The sequence below is a fragment of the Lontra canadensis genome, unplaced genomic scaffold (assembly GCF_010015895.1).
Source record: "Lontra canadensis isolate GAN:19392208 unplaced genomic scaffold, GSC_riverotter_1.0 scaffold75, whole genome shotgun sequence".
Taxonomy (NCBI): domain Eukaryota; kingdom Metazoa; phylum Chordata; class Mammalia; order Carnivora; family Mustelidae; genus Lontra; species Lontra canadensis.
Window position 1 is genome coordinate 776,065 of NW_022631069.1, and position 26,718 is coordinate 802,782.

The 26,718-nt window shown below is 40.0% G+C and overlaps 1 protein-coding gene across 8 annotated transcripts in view; it reads left to right on the forward strand.

The window, feature by feature from the left end:
- Positions 1–26,718, forward strand: part of NOTCH2 (notch receptor 2) — a 195,036-nt gene that overhangs the window by 128,451 nt on the left and 39,867 nt on the right. For all 8 annotated transcript variants that reach the window (XR_004385424.1, XM_032881302.1, XM_032881303.1 and 5 more), the window contains 8 exons: positions 9,879–10,112; positions 11,428–11,583; positions 12,264–12,452; positions 13,408–13,521; positions 14,360–14,473; positions 16,168–16,401; positions 20,055–20,165; positions 25,759–25,951. Coding sequence is in view for 7 of the 8 variants with exons in the window: in XM_032881302.1 (XP_032737193.1) it covers positions 9,879–10,112; positions 11,428–11,583; positions 12,264–12,452; positions 13,408–13,521; positions 14,360–14,473; positions 16,168–16,401; positions 20,055–20,165; positions 25,759–25,951 (1,345 nt within the window). In the remaining variant the exon portion in view is untranslated. The remainder of the gene's footprint in view (positions 1–9,878; positions 10,113–11,427; positions 11,584–12,263; positions 12,453–13,407; positions 13,522–14,359; positions 14,474–16,167; positions 16,402–20,054; positions 20,166–25,758; positions 25,952–26,718) is intronic.

Here is a 26,718-nt window from a genome sequence, read left to right on the forward strand (position 1 = left end):
TGTAGAATGTTTTAATAGGTCCCATGTTTTGTTTTGTTTTGTTTTGTTTTCCATTTTACTCATTCTACTCATAGTAACTGCTTGCCTGTGAATAGAGTCAGTTGATTCTTTTTGGAACCCCTGCTACAGTGAGGTGAGGGGCTCTTTATGTAAATTGGTTTAACAGCCCAGTAACCCAAGAAGGTGGTGAGAGAACCGGAGTGTGGGCCTCCACGCAGGGGGACTGAAGCTTGGCTCTGTATTCTTCTTCTTGTGTGGAGAAGCCTTTGTGCCAGGGTCAGCTTTCTGAACATCCAGCTTTGGCACAGCATCCATTGCTGTCCATACAGTGGCTGAGCCTGGATGTTCTTCGGTGCTGCTGCATCCGGAATTTGCCCCAGATGCACCGTAGACTCTTCCGTTGCTATAGCGGCCACAGGAGCCCTGGAACTCCTCAGGGCTTTAAATTGCTATTGACCTGGAGGGGTGAGGTGGAGTTCAGTCCATTCTCCTCACAGCAGCAGAGTGGGCTTTCTGAAATACAAATGCGATAGTGTTATGTCTTTGCTTAAAATGCTTCAGTGGGTCCTCCTTGTCTTTGGATAGAGTTCCAAGGCTCTGTATATAACTCCCTCTTCAGCCATATCTCCCCTGGTCCATGCCTTATAAGTGAACCATACTGATTTTTTTTCATTGACTCAAATGAGGCATGCTTTCTCTTCTATTCAAACCGATACACATACACTTATTTCTGCCTGAAATACTCCCCACTCTGCCCTCTTACTACACACGTTTCCACACATATACACACTCTTATACAACCCACTTAACATATGAAGTCACTTTCTCTCTCTTTTGTTAAAGGTAGTTTAAAGTTTATTCAGCTATACTGCAAGTTATTCTGACTTTAAGGTAGCATTACATGGCATACTTCTGAGTTTATTCTCAAGATATTCTGTTGTACTGGGGCGCCTGGGTGGCTCAGTGAGTTAAAGCCTCTGCCTCCGGCTCAGGTCATGATCCCAGGGTCCTGGGATCGAGCCCCACATCAGGCTCTCTGCCTGGCTGGGAGCCTGCTTCCTCCTCTCTCTCTGCCTGCCTCTCTGCCTACTTGTGATCTCTGTCTGTCAAATAAATAAATAAAATCTTAAAAAAAAAAAAGATATTCTGTTGTACTTATCTCTATCTGTTTTATAGATCATGAAGTCTCTGGCACTAGGGGGGCATCTGGGTTTGGATCACATAGCAGTGAACAAATGGATTAAAGAACTTTAGAAAGAGTTAAGGCTGGAGACCACTGTGATCTTCAAATGCCGAGACACATGCTGCCATTACTGTTAATATTTGGATGATAAATTCTTGTCATAAATGCAGCCTTAGGTGATTTGAAGGGGTAAGTTTGTAGGAAAATAAAATGTAAAAAAAAAATTACACTGCCTTGACATGGGCTCTCATTAGGTCCCATAATTGTGGCTTGCCAATGAAACATACCATCCCCAACTGGACCTGCAGAACATAGTGCTCTGTTCTCTTACTTTATACTCCCAAGGCAACCTGTATCCATTAGAGCACTTATCACTCTCAGTGTGTGTTTGGTTGTAAAACTCCTGTTTACAGCTACAACTCTTTTCTTTACCATTATAATTTCATTGTATAAAGATCAGTCCCTGGGACATGGTATATATATATTTGTTGAATGAATGAATGAATGAGAACATGAAAATTTTCAGTTGCTGGCCCGACATCATCTTTTGAAATTCAGGGCTGATACTGGGTTCTGTCAGCATCTCTTTTCCCTATTCCCTGGGATACTTCAGTATCTTTCTTCAGTATGGACCAGGTCTGTACTACATCTGTGAAACTGGACTAATTGTATGAGAAGATTACATTTGACAACAATATAAGCACTTATCTCAGAGTCTGGTACTAGAAATTGCTAAATAAATATATTTTTTCCTATTTGAAGTTAGTAGCAGCATTAGAGAATAAAGAAAACATTGATTCTTTGCCTACTTACCTTCATGTTAGTGGAGGCAATTAGAAGAAGAGGAGAGAACGCTACTGAAGAGGGCTAACTAGGCTGTAGTCTTTTGGGAAATCTTAGGTTTATTCAAAGCGGGAAGGTACCTGCCATAGTGTATAATTACCCTTGAGACATAGTTAGGGTCAAAAGGCAAGGTGAATTGGGTGTGGACATAAATGGGATGGAGTTCAGTGAGTATAAGGAAAGGGATAGAATGAGGAGTTTGGGTATTGACTGGTGGATGTCAATAAAGTGAAAATGGAAACTTTGGGAATAGGAATAGAATAGAGACACCCTAAAGGTGTGAAGAAGATGAGTTGAAAAGTGATTATTATTTGATTAGAATAACCTATGTAAGAGAATACAAGTACAGATAAACTTTTGTTTAACAAAGATTTTTGAATACCTCTCAATAAGCATTAACTGGGCACCATGTTAAGTGCTGGGGATTCACTGATGAAGTAAATAGCTACCACCTATTTCTTCATGGAATTTACAGTCTAGGGAGGAACACAGACATAAATCATATACTTATCTGTAAAATTTTGAACTCTAATGAATACCTTCAGGAAAAATAGAGGTTATTAGGAGAGCATATTAACAGGCAGAATTAATTGAGTTGAGGGTAGGCATGTAATAGCTCCTTGAGAAGGTGATATTTCAAGAAAACATTGATAGGATTTAGAATTTCATCCTAAGTATAATGAAGTCATCAAACCCCTTGTCATCAAGAGGTTTGATCATGCAAATGGCATAATCCACTGTTTATATTGAGATCATTCTGGTGATATTTTAGGAAATATATTGGTCAGGATACAGGGAAACCAGGCTTTTGAAGAGTTATAGAAAAGATGATGGTGTCTAGGATTAGGGGGGACATTCATTGAGTTTCTTGCATTTATCCATATGTTTATCCCCTACTCCTGCATTATCCCCTTAGCCACTTGCCTAACCCCCAGGCCTTTTACATACATTTGTGTGCTTGTGCATTGGTGCCCACATTTTCTTATTAGGCAGACCCTGTAGACAACAGTGTTTATACAGAATGTTTCAACCAGTCTAGACCCAGGAGGAGTAGGATAGTCAAGCTTGTGCTCTGTTCTTTCACTTCAGCAGTGGAATAGAACATCTGTGTATAGAGAAGGTTCAGTAGGGCAGAGGTTTTAACAGTCCTCTGCTGTAGTATGGAAGGATGGAACACCACACTCAGGAGCTTGGGTGATTGCTGGCTGGAAGGAGATATTAGAGCCTGAATTCTCTTGATTTAACCATGGAAGAGGAGGTAGCAGGGTCAGGGCAAGGGCCAACTAGGCTCATTTTTTATATGTTCCTCATGTGCTGATTGTTGTTGCAATGAGAGCTGACCCTTAACAGGGCCATTGATGTGATAAAAGTTTTTCCCACACACTTCACAGTTGAGAGATGACTAGGAAGGGTAAGGGCTTTATCCTAAAGTGCTAAGGCTCAGTGATCATTTCTTTTCTTTTCTTTTTTTCCCTTCCTCTCACTTCCCAGTTACTTGTAACTCCAAGTCAGATTGATGGTTGGTTTGTGGTACTATGAGAGAGTCATAATGAGCTGTTTGTATCCCAGTGTGTTTCAGCTCATAAATGATGTCTGTTTAGTGGTCCACAGCTCACTGGGCTAGAGCTGGATGCTAATGAAGCCTGGGTCATGGTTTTCATTTCAGTACAGTTCTCTTGGGTTCACTCTTGTTATATTTACTGTCAGAAGCTATGCCCACAATCTTACGCATTCGCCCTTTGGTTTTTAAGACCATGGGATGAGGCAGTAAGAAAAGATCAACATGAAAGTGACCTACTCCTACAAAACTAATACAGCATACTCATTTTTCTGATGGTAGTGTTGTTTCATTAGTAGTACTACTGAAGTGTCTTGCTCTGTCCCTGTGTTTCTCAATCCTGCCCTATCTCTGAACAGCCAGGTCAGAGTCCCCTTCCTTATTAGAAGACTAACTTGATCTGTTATGACCTCACACCTCCAGCATCCTTTTCAGCCCTCAAAGTTTTCCATTTTTCATTTTGTCTTTTTCTAACATTCTTCCAAGCTTTGCAGATGTGGACAAGTCACTGCACCTCTCTGGTCCCATTTTCCTCATCTGTAAAATGAGCATGTTAGATTAAATCTAAGGTCTACAGTCTAGTTCACCACTGATAACAAGTACCTAGTAAAGTGCCAGATATGAAAACTGAGGTCATTGGCAGACACAGCTTCTATCCTCAAGGAACTTATAGTTTAACAGGGGTGGGAACTATACATAATAAGTAAATATAAAAATAAATATAAAAGTACAACTTTTGATGTTGGCAGGATGGATTGAATGGAATAGATGTAATGGTGGAGAAAATTGGGGAGATGTGAATTTGAAGATCTAGTTAAGAGAGGTCAAAGGATGGGAAGTTACTAGCCATACAAATAAGAGGAGGAAGAATATTTGAGGCAGAGAGAATAGGGTATGCAGAGGTTCTGAGGTGAGTAAGAACTTCAAGTTTAAGGAACCAACAGTAAGCCACTGTGTCTGGAGTAAAATATACGAAGGGAAGATATGGATTTGAGGTGTATTTGAGAGGCAAAAGTGATCAGCCAGAAAATTATCAGGAACTGTAGGTGGCTGCAAGTATTGAAGGTATCACCCAAGGATTTGGTATTGCGATACTTTGTACCAAGATAGCCCAGACTCATGGTGGCAATAGAGAAAGTAGTTGCTAAAAACAAGTTATTTCTTTTCTCCTTTGCTGATAGGAAAAGGGAAGGGCCTAATAGCCGACTGCCTTAGTCTTAACGTTAACTGGCATTAGCCTGCAGTATCTGGCAGGTGGAAATTACTGAGAGGGATAATTGAGGCCCTTAAGAACTTGCCTAACTGAGCTTTGTGCAACATATTTGGGAGTTCACCAGCAAAGTTTGTGTGTTGACACAGATAGTATCCGTGCTAAGACTTGTTTGGGCGCAAGATTTAGTAGTGTGGCTACAATGCAGCTCTCCCTTTTTACCAGACTAGGTAGCTCATAACTACCTAGCTCATATGCTAGGTAGCTCATAACTTAGTACTTTTTCCTTCTTTCAGTACCAACAGAGAGCCATTTGCTTTTAGTCCCTCTTATATTGTACTGGCAGATTAATCTTCAAATGCAGTTTTGATCATGTCTTCCCCCATCTATGAGCCTGTGATAACTCCTCCTTACTTGTTGTGTCATGTTCAGAACTCATACTAGAATTAAAAGCCTTAAATGATCTCCAACCTATTCTTCTTTTAAACCCCAGCCAGAGACTATCCTTCAGTCATTTTGATGTCTTCAAGGCCTAGCCCTACCACCCTTAGGGAGCCTTCTCCCTCCAGCCCGGATTTATGCTTTCTTGTCATGGAATAGTGGGAACAGCCCAATGACCTCAGGCAATGCACCCAATCCCTCCAGATGATCGCAATAAACTCTATTTCAATATTTAGTGATCTTCTGCCTTTATTCGTTTGTACCAAGAGTGTTCTTTAATTGCCGCATGCTTCTGTGCTTTCCCAGCCTGCTTTAAGACCCTAGGAGCAGGGACCTAGTCTGCAGATCTTGTTCATCAAAACTAATGCTTGAAAACTTAACAGTGCTGCAGTGAGAAGGGCAGTAGATTTGGAGTCAGACTGATCTGGGTTTGAATGACAGTGCTTTCACTAGTTTATGACCTTGGGAAGGCTACTTTACTTTTCCAGCCCTTATGTTTCTTATTCTTAGTCTTCTACATTGATTTCCTTCTGTGCCAAGAAGTGGTGGCATGAAGGAAATGTAGTATCTTAGCAGACATTCCACTGGGAATTTTGGAGCAGACACTTGTAGTGGCCACCCAGGTTACCATTTTCCTCATTCTGGTTGATAGAATTGGAATGAAGAGGAAAAAAAAATTCTGGCAGAAATGAGCCTAGGAGGGAGTATTTTTCTGGAGTAATGTGCCTGAATCTTAGCAAAAAATCAATTTTGTAGAAAATAACTTAGGAGCCAGTGTGCTCTTGGCTCTGTAGATTTGATTTCTCTAATAAACAGTATCTGATAAGTACACAGTTGTCAGGTGTTCTAATCTTCAACAATATTCAAAAAATGGTGAACTGTACCTACAAGTACATTTGATTTTTGAATAGTAACTTTGAGTCGTAAGTTTTTCCAGTGATCTGATCGTATGAGTAATGATTTTAATCCTTCCCTTCCTTCTTCATCCTCTCTACTTCCTTAGGCCTTCATGTGCTTCAGAAATTGAGGCACACAAAGATAGTTTTGATATGGTCAGACTCACACCTCAAGTCTTTTTTAAAAGGGTTTTTTTAAAATTTTTTAAAAGATTTTATTTATTTATCAGAGAGAGAGAAAGCATGTGCACGAGAGGGCACAAGCAGGGGGGTCAGCAGGCAGAGGGAGAAGCAGGCTCCCTATTGAGCAAGGAGCCTGATGTGGTACCCTATCCCAGGACCCTGGAAGTATGACCCGAGCTGAAGGCAGACACAACTGACTGAGGCACCCAGGTATCCCTTTGTTAAGCGTTTTAGAGGCAGGCAGCTCTGGTTTAAATCCCACTTCTTCTGCACTTCCTGCCTCACACTAGGCAAATTTTACCTCTCTGAGCCTATATCCTCAACTATAAAGGAGGTAAATTTTCTGACAGCTCAAGCACAATGCCTGGTTCATAGCAGGCAAGCAATGACTCTTGGTTTCCTTTCCTAGGGGTGCCGAATTTCCATTCCAAGCATTGTTTTATTTACCTAGTCTGTCTTACTACAATATTTAAGTGTCTCGATATTATATCGCATAAGAAATATATATGAGATCTTTTTAAACACACAGTGTCTTATACTCAGAATTATCACAGAGCCAGTCAAAAAGAAAAATAACATCCAAATTACTCACATTCAGCAAGTAAGTTTGGTTTGAGGGTAGCATAGATATTTGAGTTAGTCTAAGTGTAAGAGACAAAGCTCTCTGTAATTTCCAGGTTACAGCCACTCTTCACCTACGTCTTAGTCATCATTTCTAAATCCCACCTGTATCCTAATTACACATCTGTCTGTACTCTGAGGTAGCATTTCTACCAGTATAGTAAAGGAGCAAAGCTTTCTATAATAAATGACATCATCCGCCCTGGGGATATGATTGCCAGTATGTGCTCCCTCACTCACTCATTCAGTCTGTATTAGTTAATACTGTGGGTTGCAGTTGACAGATCCCCATCCAAAATTAGGGATACCTGTTGGAAGGGCCATCTCTCATTAAGAGCCGTTGGGCTTCAGGAGTAGCTGGCACTAGTAACTTGAATGCCACATGACTCTGTTTTTTTCTTCTGTGCCCTTCTGATTTCACCCTTATCACTTTGTCTGTCACCAGCCATTTTATCCTTTTGGTCAATGTGTCAAAGAGTCCCTAGTCCAAAAGTTTAGCAAAGGGACACTGTGATATAGCTTGTATCAGATGCCCATCCTGGGTAAGTCAGCTAGAGTAGGAGGGCATGATCATGTAAAGACATGGTGGCTCCCTCAAGAATTATGTGTAAAAAAATAATTATATTGTTGAAGTGGGGTGAGGAGAAGCACCGGAGGAGGTTGATGAGCACAGAGTTCCAGAGATGCCCACACATCTATCCTGCCATCCTGGGCCGTGGGATCTTAGGTGAAGAATAAAAAAAAAAAAATTCCTAAACTGTGGTTGCTTGTAGCCATGTGATGGGAGATGGATGTGTAATCAAATAAGTACAGTAGAGTGATTCTAGTTCTGTACAGTGATTGTATATGTAGATAGGGTTAAAGAATAGGTGGTCAGTTAGGTTAGATCAGACACAGCTAACCTCTGTTATCGGTGATGGCTACACAGCTGGGTACATTGAAACCCTTCTGAAAATACTTGAGCTCCTTGAATTATTGTTTGGTATTCTGGAACTAGGAATAGCCTTGACATTTTCTGAGTATAAACATTACGTGCTTGGGTGCCTGAGTGGCTCAGTCGGTTAAACGTCTGCCTTTGGCTCAGGTCATGATCCCAGAGCCCAGGGATCAAGCCCCACATCAGGCTCCCTGCTCGGCAGGGAGACTGCTTCTCCCTCTGCCTGCTGCTCCCCATGCTTGTGCTCAATCTCTCTCTCTCTCTCTCTCTCTCTCCTGTACTAGCTCAAATAAATAAATAAAATTTAAAAAAAGAAAGAAAGAAATATTTGCCTAAAGTTAAAAAAAAAAAATCATGTGCTTTTTCATTGAGAGCCCTCTTCATCAGAAAGCCTTTTCGAATTATTCATGGAGTTCTTTAACAAAGATAAAATTAAAAGACACCTTGAGGTTTTATGAGTTTTAGCCACTTGTCCTGTTGTGTTTTAGAGAATTCATATGATCTGATTATGAGTTCCCTTTGGTAGCTCTTTATTTCTTTTTATTTTTTTTATTTTTTATAAACATATAATATATATTTATCTCCAGGGGTACAGGTCTGTGAATCGCCAGGTTTACACACTTCACAGCACTCACCATAGCACATACCCTCCCCAATGTCCATAACCCCACCCCCCTTCTCCCAACCCCCCGCCCCCCAGCAAGCCTCAGTTTGTTTTGTGAGATTAAGAGTCACTTATGGTTTGTCTCCCTCCCAATCTTTAAACTGGTATTAATAAGGACGATTCATCAACTTGTTTTATAACTCTGGTGGTCTAGCATTAAATTGCTTATTAATCACAGATGCCTTGCTTATAAGTTGAAGACATACTTTTGTTCCTTGTGACAGGGCCTGAGAGGCTTTGCAGTAGCCCCTCATCCTTTACTATTGTAGTGACCTGCATTATATCCATAAGTGGTCTTGTGTGTCATCCTTCAGTTTGTTCTTTTTCAGGCAGATCAAACTGATCCTTTTTCCATCTTCTCTTACATTCGGTCAACTTTCTGCATCTTACTTCACAAATCCACATCTTTGAAGGCTGGGTGCCTCAGGCTAGGCACAGTTTGCTCTAGTTTCATCATCCTGGTGTTGCCTTTCACCTCTACAGTTTACCGAGGCTTTTCATTGTCCTTCATCTCTTCTCTCTACCCGTGCTTGCCCTTACATTTATTTTTTAACTAAACTTTTTATTTTGAGGGACACCTGGGTAACTCAGTTGATTAAGCATCTGCCTTTGGCTTGGGTCATGATCTCAGAGTTCTGGGAGAAAGTCTCACATTAGGCTTCTTGCTCAGGAGGGAGCCTGCTTCTCCCTCTGCCTGCTGTTCCCCCTGCTTGTGTGCTCTCTCTCCTTCTCTCTCTCTGACAAATAAGTAAAATCTTAAAAGAAATAAACTTTTTATTTTGAGATAATCATATTTTCACACACAGTTATAAGAATTAATACAGAGAGATACCCTATACCAAGTCTCCCCCAATGGTAACAGTGTCTTGCAAAACCATTGTATAGTACCATAACCAGGATGTTAACATTGATATAGTCAGGATATGGAACAACTTCCCTGACGTTTTGACCTTTAGGTTCCTTCTCATCATTCTTTTTTTTACTCATCTCATACACCCTTTTTCCCTCATTCTTCTCACTTACATATTCATTGTCCCAGGGACTTAACTGAGTCAAGGATGCTACAAGACTAATCTTCTCTTTGATAGGTTGGCTAAATTCTTATGTCAGAATTTCTAGGGATAGCAGTTTCCATTCTTCTTTAAGTTATTTCCCTGGAATAAATATCATTTGGATGGTTCATGGTAAGCCTTAAGATTCATGTGAAGACCTGGTCTGCTGGGAGATCTGCTCGCCTTAATTTCAGGCAGGTCACATGAGGGTGAAGAATGTGTGAGAGTGGGTATGGTACTAATCCTTTGAGACTTAAGAGCCCTAATCAAATGCACTTTTCCCCCCAAAGGACAGTTCTGCACAGAGGATGTGGATGAGTGTCTGCTGCAACCTAATGCTTGTCAGAATGGGGGCACCTGTACCAACCGCAACGGGGGCTATGGCTGTGTATGCGTTAATGGCTGGAGTGGAGATGACTGCAGTGAGAACATTGATGACTGTGCCTTCGCCTCCTGCACACCAGGCTCCACCTGCATTGACCGTGTGGCCTCCTTCTCTTGCATGTGCCCAGAAGGAAAGGCAGGTAAGACCAGCAGGACAGAACTGGAGTTCAGAGAAGGGGTGGAGAGCATTCAGGATCTCTTTCATTCCCTAAGTTGTGTCCTTTTAATTAGCATCTGTAGAAACATGTTACTCAAGACTGTTCTTCTGGAAATATAATTGCTAGCCAAAGTGCTATGAAATTAGTCTTCTTCTTTAGGACTTTTGGCTCTCATCTCTAGTCTGCATACCTCAGTTTTTCACCCCCCCCCCCAAAATGAAAGTAACTGTTGCCTTGGGATCATCCTTAAGATCTTAAGCTTAAAAGAAATAAGATTAAAGAAATTAAGATTAATTTCTCCGAAATTAAGACAAAATTACTGATAAGTGGATTTAGAGACTTCATTTTGAGAGGAAACCTTTTACTCAGAAGGAGTTGGGAGGAGAGTAGTTTTGAATGCATTCCAGCTCTCAGTGTCTATGGAAATATTCTTCCAAGGGAGGCATTTTACTAACTGCAAAGTTAACATTGCTCTAGCCTCTCAAGTTAACAGCTCCCAGTACTAGGAGTAGAGAGCAGTGAAGGGAGGAATGTGACAGAAGAAGATAGCTTCACTGAGAGAACTTTGTGCCCAGCACTTTTGAAGTGTTCTTCTATCTATGCCTTTCCAAAAGCCCCACCTCCAGCTTTGTGGAAGAAGCCTTGGCTACCTGTTCTTAAGCTAATTGCAGACTGGAAAATCCAGTTTTCATGTGAACTACACAGATCGTGGGGCCTAGTAATACCTTCAGAGTCCTCAGGGCACTTGAGCCAGGAATGTTGACGCTTTTTAAAAGGCTGCCCTAGTATAGGCTGATGGTGTTCAGCTGTTTTTTTCCTTCTGAGGCTGGCTAAGTACTGGTGGTGCCTGATCATCAGGTAGCGTAATTTGGGGAAAGTGGGTTGCTAAGTAAAATATAAGGTACATGCAATATTTGGAAAATATAGTAAAAACTTATTTGTTGTTTATTTGAAATTCAGATTGAACTGGGCATCCTCTATTTTTATTTGCTAAGTCGGAAGGATATCTTCATCATCTAACCATCTCACTTTATGGCCTATAGATGACTCTGCCCTTGAGGAGAGGTCTAGCTGAGAGCTCAGGGTCAGAGCATTACAGTTGTCTGCAGAAGCTCTTTGCTTGCTGTTGGCAGCAGCATATCCCTAAGGTAGGGTTAGGTAAAGGGGAAGTTGCCTCTAAATCTCCATATTGGATTTTGGTGAGGTGACCATAAGGTTTTCCCTCCTCCATGAAAAAAAACTGTCCTTCAAGTAAGAGACATTTCCTCTTTATTCTTCTTGCCCCACCCTGTGACAGGTCTCTTATGTCATCTGGATGATGCATGCATCAGCAATCCTTGCCACAAGGGGGCACTGTGTGATACCAACCCCCTAAATGGGCAGTATATTTGCACCTGCCCCCAAGGCTACAAAGGGGCTGACTGTACAGAAGATGTGGATGAGTGTGCCATGGGTGAGTATGTGGAACATTTCCTATTCCTCATGGTGTTTGTCGAGTTCAGCAAGCATTCAGAAGCAAAACCTCAGATCTCTCCTGTTAGATGCCCACTGTTTACAACCTTTAAATGTAAATGTATATTCTGTTCTGAGAATTGAATATATAGAAGGTGTGTACCTGATTATTTTTTTTAAGATCTTATTTATTTATTTGACAGAGAGAGAGAGAGAGAGAGAGATCACAAGTAGGCAGAGAAGCAGGCAGAGAGAGAGGGGAAAGCAAGCTCCGTACCAAGCAGAGACCCCGATGCTGGGCTCGATCCCAGGACCCTGAGATCATGACCTGAACCCAAGGCAGAGGTTTAACCCACTGAGCCACCCAGGCACCCTGTACCTGATTCTTAATAGAAAGCCCTGCTTTGGTGACAGTTTGGGCAAAAGAACAGCAGAGATGTGCAAGAGTTGAGATTGCCCCAGTCTGTCTTTCCTTTCCCTTTCCCTTGCCATTTCCATTTCCTTTCCTTTACCCTTTTCTTTCTTCCCTTGTTTTTTAAGGAAGAAAATAGGAAGTTGAGAACCAGAATATTAAAAGCCTGGCCCTAATGCTGTAACAATCAGACCTACTTCTGTAACCCACATTTGTGGAAATTCCACTAAAGTACTTTGATCCCAGTAATTGGTGCTTGTGTTTTCCAGCCAATAGCAATCCTTGTGAGCATGCAGGAAAATGTGTGAACACAGATGGTGCCTTCCACTGTGAATGTCTGAAGGGTTATGCAGGGCCTCGTTGCGAGATGGACATCAATGAGTGCCATTCCGACCCCTGCCAGAACGATGCAACCTGTTTGGATAAGATCGGAGGCTTCACATGTTTGTGCATGCCAGGTACATGGGCCCATCAGTGTGTGGGGTCTAGACAAAAGTTATTTCCCTGCACTTTTCAGTATATGATGGCAATTCCATGAACTCTGTCAGCATTTAATTCCCAGTAATGACAGGTTTCCCAGCCAAGGGGACCTTTAAGGAGTAATACAGTGCAAGAAGTCTTAGAGCTATGGAGACTAAATTTTAAAAGTCCATATGTCAACACCAGTTACATGTAAGAGAAAAATTCAGAAGTGATTGTTTTTATTTAAGTATAGTATATCCTTTACTTAATAAAGGATTTACCATAAGGATCCTTTAAATAGCAAGCTTTTCTGATCTCTTGATATATTATAAATACCATACTATTCCATATATAGAAATTATTTTACACATAATTGTATAGGAACTTGTCATTTGTCCATAGTGACTTGCATATAATTACTTGTATTCTGAATTTCTTCTGCAGAAACCATTTCTTGAATCCTTAGAGAGCTCAAGTAAACCTAGTTTAAAATGACAGGACAGTGGCTGCTTTGCCAGATTAAGGTGCTGGCTGCTGTAGCATTGGGAGGCCCTCCTGCCCTTGACTTGTACCCCGAGAGCAACAGCATCTCCAGGTCAGCTGCTGTTTGGGAACATTAACTAGGGACCCTGTGTGCCTGGTGCTGCTCTGAAAGTGAAGCAGGGACTGGTCAAAGAGTATGGGATAGTCTTTGCTGGCATGCTGTGTTTTGCCAGTATCTTTGGAGGTAACCTCTTCTCCCTCTTCACTGTGACATGGATATCTTCGTAGTATTATCCTCTGTCACTGATACTTTCAGTGACTATTTCCCATCATGGCAAAGTCCCTTTTGACTTCTGCAGAAATGTTCATGCTCATAGAGGTTATAGTCATCTCTGCAAATTTGTGCTTTCTTGGCTAGAATATGCCTTTCTCTCTTTCTAAGCCACTTGTGTGGTCCAATTTGTTCAGGTTTCAAAGGTGTGCATTGTGAATTGGAGATAAACGAATGTCAGAGCAACCCTTGCGTGAACAATGGTCAGTGTGTGGATAAAGTCAATCGCTTCCAGTGTCTGTGTCCGCCTGGTAAGTGCCCACCACCTGCCCCTGTTTTCTTTGAAAGCACAAAGCTCCCGGGCCACTGGGAAAGGAGGAGAGAATGTGTGTGGGCTGTACATGAGGAAGTCATTAAAGTGAGCACTCAGGATAGGAGTGTGTGGAGAAATGGGGAGTTTGTTTCAGCTAGTGGATCATCCAAATCCTTTGTGGCCAGAAGTCCAAGTGTATTCCGAATGGCCCATGACCTCTCTGTCTGTGTATATATTTCAGAAAGGTCATACCTCACAGAAGCCTTTTGTAGGCTATTCGGGACTTTTTTTTTTTTTTTTTTTTTTTCCCCCCATAGGTTATATTCTTGAAGCCTCTCTGTGAGATTTTTATTTTTAAATATTTCACTCTGGGTCCCAAAATAGGCAACACAAGTCAGTTTTTTCCAAAGAATGCTCTGTTTCTCCTTTTGTTCCCCAGAGCTATTGTTGAAGATGTGCTGGATTTTCTGCCACTGACAGTAGCCTCTCAAGTTGTTTCTATTGAGAGGTTCCAGTTCCTCTGAAGCTGTACTCACTTGTTTGAGGATTCCTTGTATAACCATTTAGTCCCCACTTCAGTTAGAAGAGAAATCTGTACTGGGAAGAAACAGAGGTGGAGATACAGCCAGTGGCCTCTGATGCCCTGAGCTTCATGCAGTTATCCCAGTTTCCTACTGGGAGAACAACTTTATGTTTGCTGAAACGTTGGGTTAAGCCCTACTGGTAACTTAACCCAACCCTTCTTGGGCATCCTTCTCATAGGATATCCTAGGTAGACCCTCGATAGACAGACATAGGATAGTCCTTTGACTATGTCATCATTCTGTCCTTTTAAGGTTTCACTGGGCCAGTTTGCCAGATTGATATTGATGACTGTTCCAGTACTCCATGTCTGAATGGAGCAAAGTGTATTGATCACCCGAACGGCTATGAATGCCAGTGTGCCACAGGTAAGATTGTCCTCACTTTTTATCCCTCTGGTAGGTCCATTTGAGCAAAATAGGAGACTGTCCTCTTCTAGCTGTCCTACCAAGCCAGTCTACTAATGGCCTACTCTGTGTTTAGAGAGAGGTGCTTCTAGCATATTTTTGGATTATTATTTTTTTTTTTTTTGCTACTCTCATTGTTTCTTTCTACAACACCTGCCTCCTTCTCCACTACAATAGTGGTCTGGCTTGGACATTTTCATTTGGTGTTCATGTCTTTTTGGGACAGATTTTGGCAGTGGTGAATTTCCAGCTGGCTTGACTTTTTCCTTCGGGAAAGGGAAGAATTCCAGCTGAAAGCCATTTTTCACTAGGGCTTCTCAGCAGGAGGTCTGTCTCTGTGTTTCTTGGGGCAAGTGATTGAACAAAGGCCCAGAAATCTAAGGACCATTGTGTGCAATTGCAGAGGTTTTCTGCATAAAAGACTGCTCAGACCCTGAGAGTCAGGTGTGTATCTGAACAGGAGAGAGAACTCTGGGAAAGTTTAGGTCCTCTTTCCTGACTTTGCTACTACAGTGACAAAGAATCTGTTTACAGATATTCTCCATTTCTGAGCTGTGGCCACATTTCTCATTTGGGAGTGGAACTGAATAAGGCAAACGTCCCTTGTTCCACATTTGCTTCTGCACAGACCAGTATTCTAGAGAAAGACTAGAAATTATTAGAAAAGATGATTTCCCAATTTATTTTTTGTATGACCACTTAAGGGAGAAAGAAGTTATGGATATAATTCAAGACCTTTTTCTTATTTTAGAAGATGGATTCTTGAAAGATTTTAAACATCATGTTCATGATTTCTTTCTGATGACAGAAAAGGGAACTAAGTCACAAAAATAAACACAGAATTAGTGTTTTGGTAGTACTGGAACATAACCATTTACTGGGCCTCCTTGGATTAGGTCCTGTCAAATGAACCACTTAACTCCTTTCTCTTTTCATGAGTTGTTGTCCTTGGTTGGAGAAGTTCCAGGTTTTGTCCACCTCTGGCCAGATTATCCTTGTAGAGAATAGCCTTCACTGGAGAGAGTTTAAAAACATTGAATTCTTGTTTAAAAGGAAAGAGAGCCCCTCTTCCTTTAAAATCCTCTAAAAGAATGGATTGAATGAAGGAGACTTTATTTGTCCCTTGTTCTTTTAAATGCTCATAAATTTTCATTCATTTCATTTAACAGGTACTTACTAAAAACTTGATATATAAGCATAGTGCTCCAGGAGGGTTTGAGAAGGGTAAAGAAAAGTTCTCTGTCCTCCAAGGTCAGAATTGGGGAAATAAGGTACATGTAACCATTAATATAGTATCTGTATATTAGTTTTGGGAAGAAAGAAATATAGAGATAAATATGTAATAGAAAAATATTGGAAGTTATTCCTCATTGAAGCCCAGTATGAAATGAAGATGTAGTTAAAGTATCTGAAATGAAACCACTGGTCGTTTAAAAAAGGTATTTGAATTCTACAAATTTTATTTGATAACTATTTTAAGCACAACTCAGGCATGCCTTATAAGTCATGCAAATAGTTGGCTTCAGCTGCTCATTGTCTACAGTATGAACTATTGAGACATGAGGTCTGTAGGATAAGTGGATGTGGCCACACTTATGTTCCAGTGTGGAGTGTCTGACTTGGTTTGAAACCTTCTTGGTAAAATTCCTTCCCAGGATTTACTGGTGTGTTGTGTGAGGAGAACATCGACAACTGTGACCCTGATCCTTGCCACCATGGCCAGTGTCAGGATGGGATTGATTCCTACACCTGCATCTGCAACCCCGGGTACATGGGTGCCATCTGCAGTGACCAGATAGATGAGTGTTACAGCAGCCCCTGCCTGAATGACGGTCGCTGCATCGACCTGGTGAATGGCTACCAGTGCAATTGCCAGCCCGGCACGTCAGGTAAGCCACTCAGCCTGTGTCTCCTCTGGACTTTCACTGTTCCCCCCCACATGGTTTACATATATGTCTCAGGCTGTCATGGCATATGCTCAGATATCTGAAAAATAATCCTGATTCTGAGAGGCACAGCCAAAGCTACAGCCAGGAACATCTCAGAGGCAGATGCCTCTAGCCATTGGAGAAATTAGAGGCAGTAGCTTTGCAAAACTGATGATTTGGGGTGTGTCTTTTTTGTTAAAAGGAAACACACCACTTCAAAAAATTGAAATTATTATTTAAAATTGGAAACCCTGTTGGCTTTGTGGCTTGATTTGATTATCCTTTTTTCTTTAGCCTCCGACACACTCAGATGAATGAAGCTGGCCCTTTCCCTTCTCACTTACTCCTGTCTTTCCAGTTATGTTTTTCTCTATTTCAGAGTCTGGTGTCTTTAATGTGACACTTTTCTTCCACCATGTGTCTCAGGTGGACCTTGGCCATTTGGGGGAATTCTCAGGGAAAGGGGAGACTTTGCAGCACCTCCCAGCCATTGTAAATTAGAATGCAGAGCTGCCATTTCCCTCCCCGAGTTTTTCGCAGTTTCCCTAGTCTGGTTGAGTGACTGCTTGTTACTTAGGAGGGCATGCTGCTCCTTGCTGGGGGAATGTTGAATTATTTTCTCAGGCAGCAGCATTTCACAGGTTTCACTGGAGTCTGTTTTACTTATTCAAGGAATAATTATGGTCACAACTGTGGTTAATGGACAGAGAAGTACTATGTCTCAGATCAAAGAAAATGTATTAGTGGAAGATTAACTAGTGTGTGCTTTTGTTAGAAGGGAACCTGCCAATACAAGGGAGTGATTTATTGAGAACTCATTCTTGATTTAAGGAAAATGGCCTATGTAGGGGGCAAAGGTGGGGGAGGTGGTTAACTGCCCTCATTTTATTTTGTTATTTCCAAATCCATTTCTTCAAACTTGTCAAAGGCCCTGGTCTCCATCCAAGACCTCGTACATGCCAAGTTTGAAAACAAAGTCCTTTTTGAGTTGCTCAAGCATACGAAAAACATCCCATGCCTTCACAGTTGAAAATGCCTTCCCCCTCCCCACGTTTAGATAACTCACTAAAAGAGCTGAATGGATCTTTGTGAAACCTTCCAAAAGCAATTTGCTTCCGGGCTGGTCCCCAGACATGAGAAATTGCAGTACGAAAAGAAATTTGAGAGATTTACAAGCAATTGAAAGGATGCCTTTAGAATGGTGGGGCTGTTGTAAACGGCTTTGCTATCATCCCCATTATAACAAATATACTGGAAACCTGGGTGAGTGGTGGGTTGGCAAGCACTTTGTTTTCTCTGGGATTATATCATTATGCCGGGATGTATCAGGTGTATTCCCTGGGGAGGACAGAGAAGACAAGGTATAAGTAGCTGTCACTGAGAAATGCAATAAGTAAATATGAATGGTGTGCAGGCAACATAGAATAAAGGCCTGGAATCTCTCAGAAAACTGCCAGATCCCTTCATATGGCTGTTGGGAGAATTAAAGCAAAGAGATGCAGGCATCATGAAAAAATCTTGGTCTGTAATAGGTGGAGAAAGCCCTGAAATGTACTAATGTCCTGGATGAACATGTTTATTTAATTAGTCATTATGAATAGACTCTTGAGTTCTAGAGGAAGAATCTATGACCCATTCAATACATGGTCCTGAGTTAGTAGGTTGGGGTTTGGACGAGTGTAGACAGAAGGGATACTTTACAATGTGCTGGTTATAATTGTGGTTTCTCACTTATTGGGTACTTAAAGTGAGATATACCACCCAAAATCACTTCTGAAGCTTCTTTCACCCTTGGTCTTAAAATGGAAAACTGTTCTCAGTAAGTTTCTTTAGGTTTTAAGTCATAGAAACCAACTTGACTAGTTTAAAGACCCTTTAGTAAACAAGCAAACCATAACTACAAAATAGACAAAGAATTTAGTGAAAGCACATAGAAGTATCTTACAGATTCCAAGTGAGAACTGACTGATTAGGCTTTGCAGAAATTAGGAAGCAGAGCAATTTGTAGACCATGGGTCCCACAGTTCCTATTCCAACGTTGCAATGAGAAAATCTCATTGTCTCATCTTGAGCAGGGTTATCTGTTCCCGTTCGAATAAAGTAGAGCCTCCTGTGGCCTGCTGTGGTCAATTTTGGGTAAGTGGGGGTTATTAGCCAGTGGCTAGACACTTCTCCTAAAAGTATGCACTAGTATACAGGGAATATGGAAACTCTTGTCTGATTTGTGGCCAGTGAGGCAGCCTGACCTCATTAATCACAGAATGACCAGTATGGTGTGGCAAAGAGTGTGGCTCACATCCTGGCTGTGCTGCTGTAATTATGCAAGTCCATGATAAAACGGGTATGTAACACAACTTCATGTGCCAGTTGAGTGAGAAGACTAAAGAAAAGTTCTGTAAAGTGGGAGGCAAAGTACTTGTACATAATAATGGCTCAGTTATTTTTTAATATAATTATCATTAATAAATATTAATACAAAGTGTGAGTGAACCAAAATTTTCACATTTTTTTTTTCATGGAAATTTTGTTAGTTTGTATCCTTTATAGTGGCTTTATTTTTAGATTTTTTAAACTTCCAAGGCATTTTTCTGTGGATGGAAAATAAAGTATCACTAAATTCATGTTAAGTAAATGCCAAAATATCATGAGTATTTTTATAAAATGATGGTAAAAATTATGATTGGTATATCCATACTGTTTAGTTATCCATATCTATAATTAAGCTTTTCTTAATATAGCCAAACTTCTACCATTCGTCTGGGGAATGGCTCAGAAGGGAGGCAGCACAGCCCTAGATGAAAGATACCAGACCCTTTAAGATTTATCCTGAACTTACATCCATAATAGTGATAGTTGCAAGCTTCTGGCAGTGGATTTAAGTTCCAAAATTCTAATTTTCTTACAGAAGCTTAAATTTTATTTTTGGAACACAGTACTGCCAGTTTTTTCCCTTGAAATGACAGGTTTACCTCTTTCACATAATGTTTGCTAAATACGTAGGTCTGAATAGCCCTGGTTCCTCTGTCAGTTGTTCTTTCAATTAAAATGGGATTCCATGAAGAAAGCGTGTTCAGTTCAGAACTCCAACAATCAAACAACTGCTTTTCCTGGAAGCAGCTGTGTATTTGGCATGCCACAGAATGGCTTTATTTCCCATTTCATTACATAGAACAGAAGATGTATATTCAAAGGTCAAGATATAATAAAAATATAAAGTTAATAATTTTGACTTCTCCAAAGTCATTCTTAAGTGAGACTGTCTTTTTGTTGGTTTAAATTGTAAGTTCATAGAGGTAAAGAATATGAAGACCACTAACTAGTGCAATTTGGCACCACTATCTTGATTCCTGCTAACATGCCAGCAATTCTACCCCCATTGCTTTTGCACCAGGAGTGGAGATGCCAACGCACTGAAACAGGCAGATAGTGGCTTAGTGTGATTCATAAAATAATTTTGACCTCATAATGCCCTGACAGGGTCTGGAAGACTACACTTTGGAGATCTGATGCTTTACCCTATCCAGGGTTGGCTGGATACTCTAGATTTCTCAGCCCCTAGTATCATATGCTATTTTTGCAGTAATACTGGTTTCTTTTTGCTTTTATCTTTGCAGGTGTTAATTGTGAGATCAATTTTGATGACTGTGCAAGTAACCCTTGTGTCCACGGAGTCTGTATGGATGGCATTAATCGTTACAGTTGTGTCTGCTCACCAGGGTTCACAGGTAATAAACACTCTTTGTCAGGGAGTCCTAGCCCCATCACTTTGGGAAAGGGGCACCTAAAGAAAATTCACTTTTCAAATGTTTTCTATTCCTTTATCTCTTGGAATGTTAGAAGTTTGTTTCTGTACTTCTCTGTCCCAGTTTTCTACTTACAGGCCTTCCCTAAACTGTAACATGAAGCTTTTCATTAATTAGGATTTTTCGACCATATGTTATACCTACCTGAAAAGCATTCCTAGTTAGACTATGAGTTTCTGTCACTGTGCTTGAGTTATATAATGTCTAATGCCGCCTTTAATTTGCTACACTTAGTAGTGAATGCCTTCATAAAAGGATAGCCAAGATAAAATTCTATGAAAACACTGAGTACTTCCTCTTGTGGGGGATTGTTGGATGAGGCCAGAACTTGGAAGGACCAAGCTAACTTGGCAGTGCAAGGGAGATCTTTTCTCACTAGGAGGAAGAAAGTACATGGCTAAAATAAAATTGGTTATAATCATTATAAGTAGTTAGAACATTTATACACGCATGCTTATGTGCGCACACACAAACATAAATCTCTCTGTTTTGTTGTTAATAAGGTTGCCTTTACCTTTTGCCCTCCTGATCAAATAGTGCTGGGGGCTAAGAAATCGAAGGCACCTTATTGACTCATCTATTTGTTAATGGCATCATCAGAGGTGATAATGCCAATTCTATTCTTTCTAGACAGTGCCACGTGCAAGCAGGAACTTAGATAATAATGTTACCATTTAATAAATACCATGTGGTCATTTGCAACCAATGTGAGAAATTTCCCCCAGAGCTTTTTAAACCATGATGTCAAAAGGCATTCAGGGCCAAGTGAAGTTAATGTCTTCCTCTCGCTTGCCAGGAACTTACTTTCCTGTATATTTCACAATCCTTTCTCCTGCTTGGTATGATTATGGATGCAAAGGAGTAATGTTCGTGGCCCACACGAGTCACTGAGATCTCTGCTCAGTGGAAGATCACTCAGAAGACAGGCATGATGAAAGCTGTCATATCTAGTGCCCAACACTGCTATTAGTAGCTGGATCCTAAAACTTGTTACTCCAAGATTAAGTGATAGCCAATTGTATACACAAAAATTCCTGCTAGATAGGATAATAGGTGCATTTTTGTTAAATAGGTAACAAGGGAATAGCTACCATTTATTAAGAGCTTATTTTGAGCTAGGAGGTAAATGCCTAATCTCATTTAATTATCACAGCCATTATCATTTCTATGGTATTGATGAGAAACCCTGAGCTTAGAGAGTATAAATAACATTACAGGTACACTGTGGCCAATGTTCCAGTCTAGGTGGTCCTACTCTAGAGCCCATGGCTGTTCTCAGCTCACCAGACAGCCTAAGTGGGTGCCTGTTCTGGCTTCTTTTTAGATATGTAAGCCTTAGACTGGACTTTTTTTTTTTTTTGAAATGCCAGTAAATTATATTCTCTCTGATTTTAACATTCAGCAAACCAAGGAGGTCAAGGAGGAAGGACATAGGCTAAAAATATTCTAAAATAAACCTAAGGTGTAGCATGAAATTACATAACCAAGAACTGGAATGTTTTGGTTACTGGGTGGTACTCTGTTCTTGGAACAATTTTCTATGTCTGTGTTTTTTTTTCATTTGTTGTTTTTTTAATCAGCTGCTGAAAATACCACAGACAGCTCTGGTATTATATATACATGAGCTGAAAATGTGAGGTGTTTTATCCTTTCCTTTATTTTAACACTACTACTTTTCTTTTTCTTCCTTCTTTCTTCCTTTCTTTTTTTACAATTCTCATGACAGCTTTGGCAGATACAAATGAGTTTTTCTTTTTAAGACTAAATTCTATATTCTCCTTAGACCTCTTTATACTTACTGATTGGGAAATGTAAAATATCAAATGATACTTCTACAAGCTACTTTTCAGTTTTACAAACTACTCTTTTAGTTTTGCCTTCATAAAATTATTTTGCTGACTTCTTATAACAGTCCATTAAAGCAGGTAAGCTGAATAAGAAACCAAAAGCAATGGCAACAAAAACTAAAATAAACAAGTGGGACTACTTAAGGTGCTTTTGCACAGCAAGGAACAATCAATTGAGAAGGCAGCCTACAGAATGGGAGAAAATATTTGCAAACAATATATCTGAAAAGGGATTAATCATATCCAAAATGTATAAAGAACTCATACAAGTCAATAACAAAAAAGCAAATAATCCAATTTAAAAACAGGCAAAGGCAAGAAAAAAATTTTTTGGAACAATGTATGGTGCTGGATGTTAACTAGAGTTATTTTGATGATCATTTTGCAGTATATACAAATATCAGATCATTCTGTTACACATTATAACTGGTATGTTAAATGTTAACTATAGCTCATTTAAAACACACACACATACACACACACACACACACACACACACACACACACACACACACGGCTCCTGGGTGGCTTAGTGGGTTGAAGCCTCTGCCTTTGGCTCAGGTCATGATCTCAGGGTCCTGGGATCGAACCCTGCATCGGGCTCCCTGCTCAGCGGGGAGCCTGCTTCCCCCTCTCTCTCTGCCTGCCTCTCTGCCTACTTGTGATCTCTGTCAAGTAAATAAACAAAATCTTAAAAAAAAAAACAAACCACACACACATTAGGCAGAAATAACTCAACACAATTTTAGAAACAATTATTGGAAAATTCCCAATAATTTCTAGATAGAGGATACTAGAAGTATCCACTGTAATTTTCAGAGCTACATGATTTAGCCACAGACTGATTGTATTTTTTTTAAACTGTAAATCATTATTTATATTTAGAAACCCAATATCATCTGAAACAGGTGAAGTTTTGAAAACTTCACTATCTACCAAACCCTAGTAGTTTTCAAAAAGCATTTGAAAAGCTAATCATGAGTAACAGAACTACCAAGGTAACTAACCCTCATTACAATGTCATTATAAAACCATATAAAATCACCAAAGTACAATAAGAAAACATATATTTGAGTTTTATAATCTCTGCTCTCTCTAAATGTCTTACAGTAGTTTCTAATCAGTAGTAACGTGTATAATTTATATATACAAATATATAAATTTGTAATTTATAAACATTTAACATGCAATTGCTTTTTGTTTTTTTTCACCCTTAGTTAACCACTATTAGGTTATCCCAAACAGGCACACTGCTAAGAACAAGGAATCTTGCAATAATACTGAAGTCAATTACTCAATCTTAAAAAAAGAATAAAATCTTTCTATTTGAGACAACATGGATGGACCTTTAGGGCTTTATGCTAAGTGAGATAAGTCAGTAAGAGAAAGACAAATACTGTACGATATCACTTGTATGCAGAATACAAAAATGCCAAATGCACAAAAATAGAATAGGATGGTGGCTAGCAGGGGCCAGGCTAATTGGGAAGATGTATTTAAGGGTACAGACTTGAAACTAGTAGATAAGTCTCCAGACCTTATTTATCACAGCACAGTGATCATAGTCAGCAATACTGTATAATAAACTTGAGAGTTGTTAAGAGAGTAAGTCTTAATTGTTCTCAACACAAAAAAAGAAATGATAATTATGTGACATAATAGAGATGTTAGCTAACATTAAAGTGATAATCTATTGCAGTGTATAAGTATATCCAAATCAGTATGCTGTATACCTTAAACTTGCATGGTGTTATATATCAGTTATATCTCAGAATATTTACAAGACAAAACACAAAAGGTAAAGAAGTTTTACTCTTCCTGTTTAACAAGACAGCTGAGAGACAGAGCTTGATGTGTCCATGCGATATATACAAATATATTTTGTAGGTTTCAAGTCACACGGCTAGGACTGCGAGTTCCCAGAAGGCAGAAACCTCCCTGATCATCTTTTTAGCCAGTGTCTAAAACAGTGCCTAGCATGGAGGAAACAATAGATACTGCTGAGTAAATGACTAGAACTCACATATGGGACTTCTGACATCCAAATCCAGGCTTTCAAGTGGACTATACCATGCTTTTGTTATTAAACACTATTTTGTTGAGTATCTACAAGGTGAGAAACATTGGTTAACTTCTCATTCACCAGTTCCTGGGCCGAGTAAGATGCATTGCCTTGTGCTGGGCATTTCTGATGCTGGGTGGAAACTCCTTAATAGTGAAGCAGCAGTCAGTCCACATGGTAGACTGCACAAGGAGGCATTTAACTCTCTTGGTTAAAGATGACTTGAAAATTGAATCTGGGAAGAGTTTTTAAAACAAATGAAGAAAACCTGGGAGGAGAGACTTCTGAGAAAATGCTTCCTACAAAGGACAGTAAAGGAAGGCTTTTTTCTCATTCTCCATTGGATAGCAAGCCAAGGATAGCTGTGCAGTTGAAGAGTTCGGCTCCTCTCTTGGTGCCAGTGGCAAACATCTAAAAAAAATTCTGAGGTTGAGGCTAAGAAAATAGTATTTAAAAATAAGTTATTAATAAAACACTTAAGAGGAAAACAGCAACCACTACCAGATTATGGGTCTTTACCACAAGAACCACCAATAATGGTTTAGAGAGCAACAGAGAGTGAAAAAATGTTAATACCCATACTTTAAAGGGGTGTGGATCTATTTCATTTGGAATTTCCTGTTCTAAATGCAGGGTTACTCTTAAATAAAAAAATGCATGTTTTTATCTGAATCAGAAAATTGTATTCTTTGAAACTTTTAAGTTCCTTCCCAGCAGTTTGTTATTGCCACTCATTTACAGAATTATGGGTTATTTAAAATTTTTATATCATTTTGGAATGTATAGTTAAATCTCAGTTATTCAAAATTTAACAAAGCAAAACTTTTATATAAGTGGCACACTTTAATCAACTTAAAGCAACAAATGTCAAGGTTAGAGCTGACATCTTTTTGAGGTGCAGCCTTATGGAGGTTTTAGAGGAAGAATATATTTACTTATTTCATATATTCTGAGTATTTACATTACTATGTGATGATTAATAGTTGTTTATATCAGAGGTTTTCAAAATGTAATATTTGAACCATCTGCATTATTTAAAATATGGTTTTCTGGACTCCACTCCAGATTGTAATCAGTCTATGGTGATAGGACCTAAGAATCTCCTTTTAAAACAAGTATTTTAAGAGACTATTTTTGTAAATTAATAGTTTATTCACTAAGTATTCTGGGCAATTGAGATATACCACAGGTAGAGATGTAAGAGGTTGACTAACTGAAAAAATTATTTTGTGGTGAACCAGCTGAAAGCAATAATAAAAGCTTCTTCGAGAGTACTCAGAACAGCAGCAAGAGGAACAGCCAACTTTGGTAACATTTGAAGTTCCCCTGTTTCTAAGAATGGGATAGAGAAGAAATGTATATCAAAACACTGCAATGCTGTTCCAGCTATTTGTTAACTTGGTTCTGTTATCAGAAGACTGACTATGCTGTTTGCTACTTCTTGCATGGAGCTAAGTGCTCTTAGGTGTCTTATTTAAATCTTGCATTTGGTGCCCAAGGCATCTTACAGTCTGTACAGATGAAAGGTGTCAACACAGTATCTCTCCTTGTTCTGTGTCTCTTCCCTAAGGATTTGGATTTGACAAAAACTTTCCCTTCTCTACAGGGCAAAGGTGCAACATTGACATTGATGAGTGTGCCTCCAATCCCTGTCGCAAGGGTGCGACGTGCATCAATGATGTGAATGGTTTCCGCTGTCTGTGCCCCGAGGGTCCCCATCACCCCAGCTGCTACTCACAGGTGAACGAGTGCCTGAGCAGTCCCTGCATCCACGGAAACTGTACCGGTGGCCTCAGTGGGTGAGTAGCTGCCATGAACGATTAGTTCCTTCTTGACTTGTAGCAAGCCATTTGGGTTTCAACACAGGCCTTGCCCTGTGGAAGTCATTCAGGGGCTTGAGCTGAGACTGGGTTGTAGATTTTGGTAGTCTCCTTCACTCTTCCAAACCACCACTTCTGCTCTACCTTCCATGACTGAATAGGTAGAAAATAGGGAGGTAGTCAGCTCACAGGAGAAGTCCGGCATTATTTTGTGAGTCTTTGGCAATTGTGCTTTTAGAAATCACTGCAAGACTGAGTTCTAAGGGAGGTTCTACTTGATCTTTCCCGCTGCGTAAAAAAAGCTCAGTTGTTAAAAACAACAACAACAACAAAACACCTACTCTAACAGTTCTATTCTGTTATGGTACCACTGTGCCACTGAAGTGGAGTTGGTCTCAGCTAACTTTAGACAGGCCCTGATAAAACTTTCATGGTTTGTAAGCCCCCGAGAGTTGTGTGATGTGTTGATAGGTACTTTTCTAGAAACTCAGAGTGTGATGTTAGGTCACACGAGATAGTCCTATACTCTTGCTATGCCTGCCAGAAGATAGGGCTCTAGCCATTGCCATTTGCCATACTTAAAACAGGTGAAAGAATGAAGAGTGTATTTAGGGGTGAAGGGAAACCAAATAATTTTTCCAAATGAATTACCTCGGTATATCTGTTTCAGAATATGGTAACCTGCAAAGCATCCCAACCCATCTACCCTTTTCCTGAGGATCTCCACACAAGAGAGCTTTTATTTC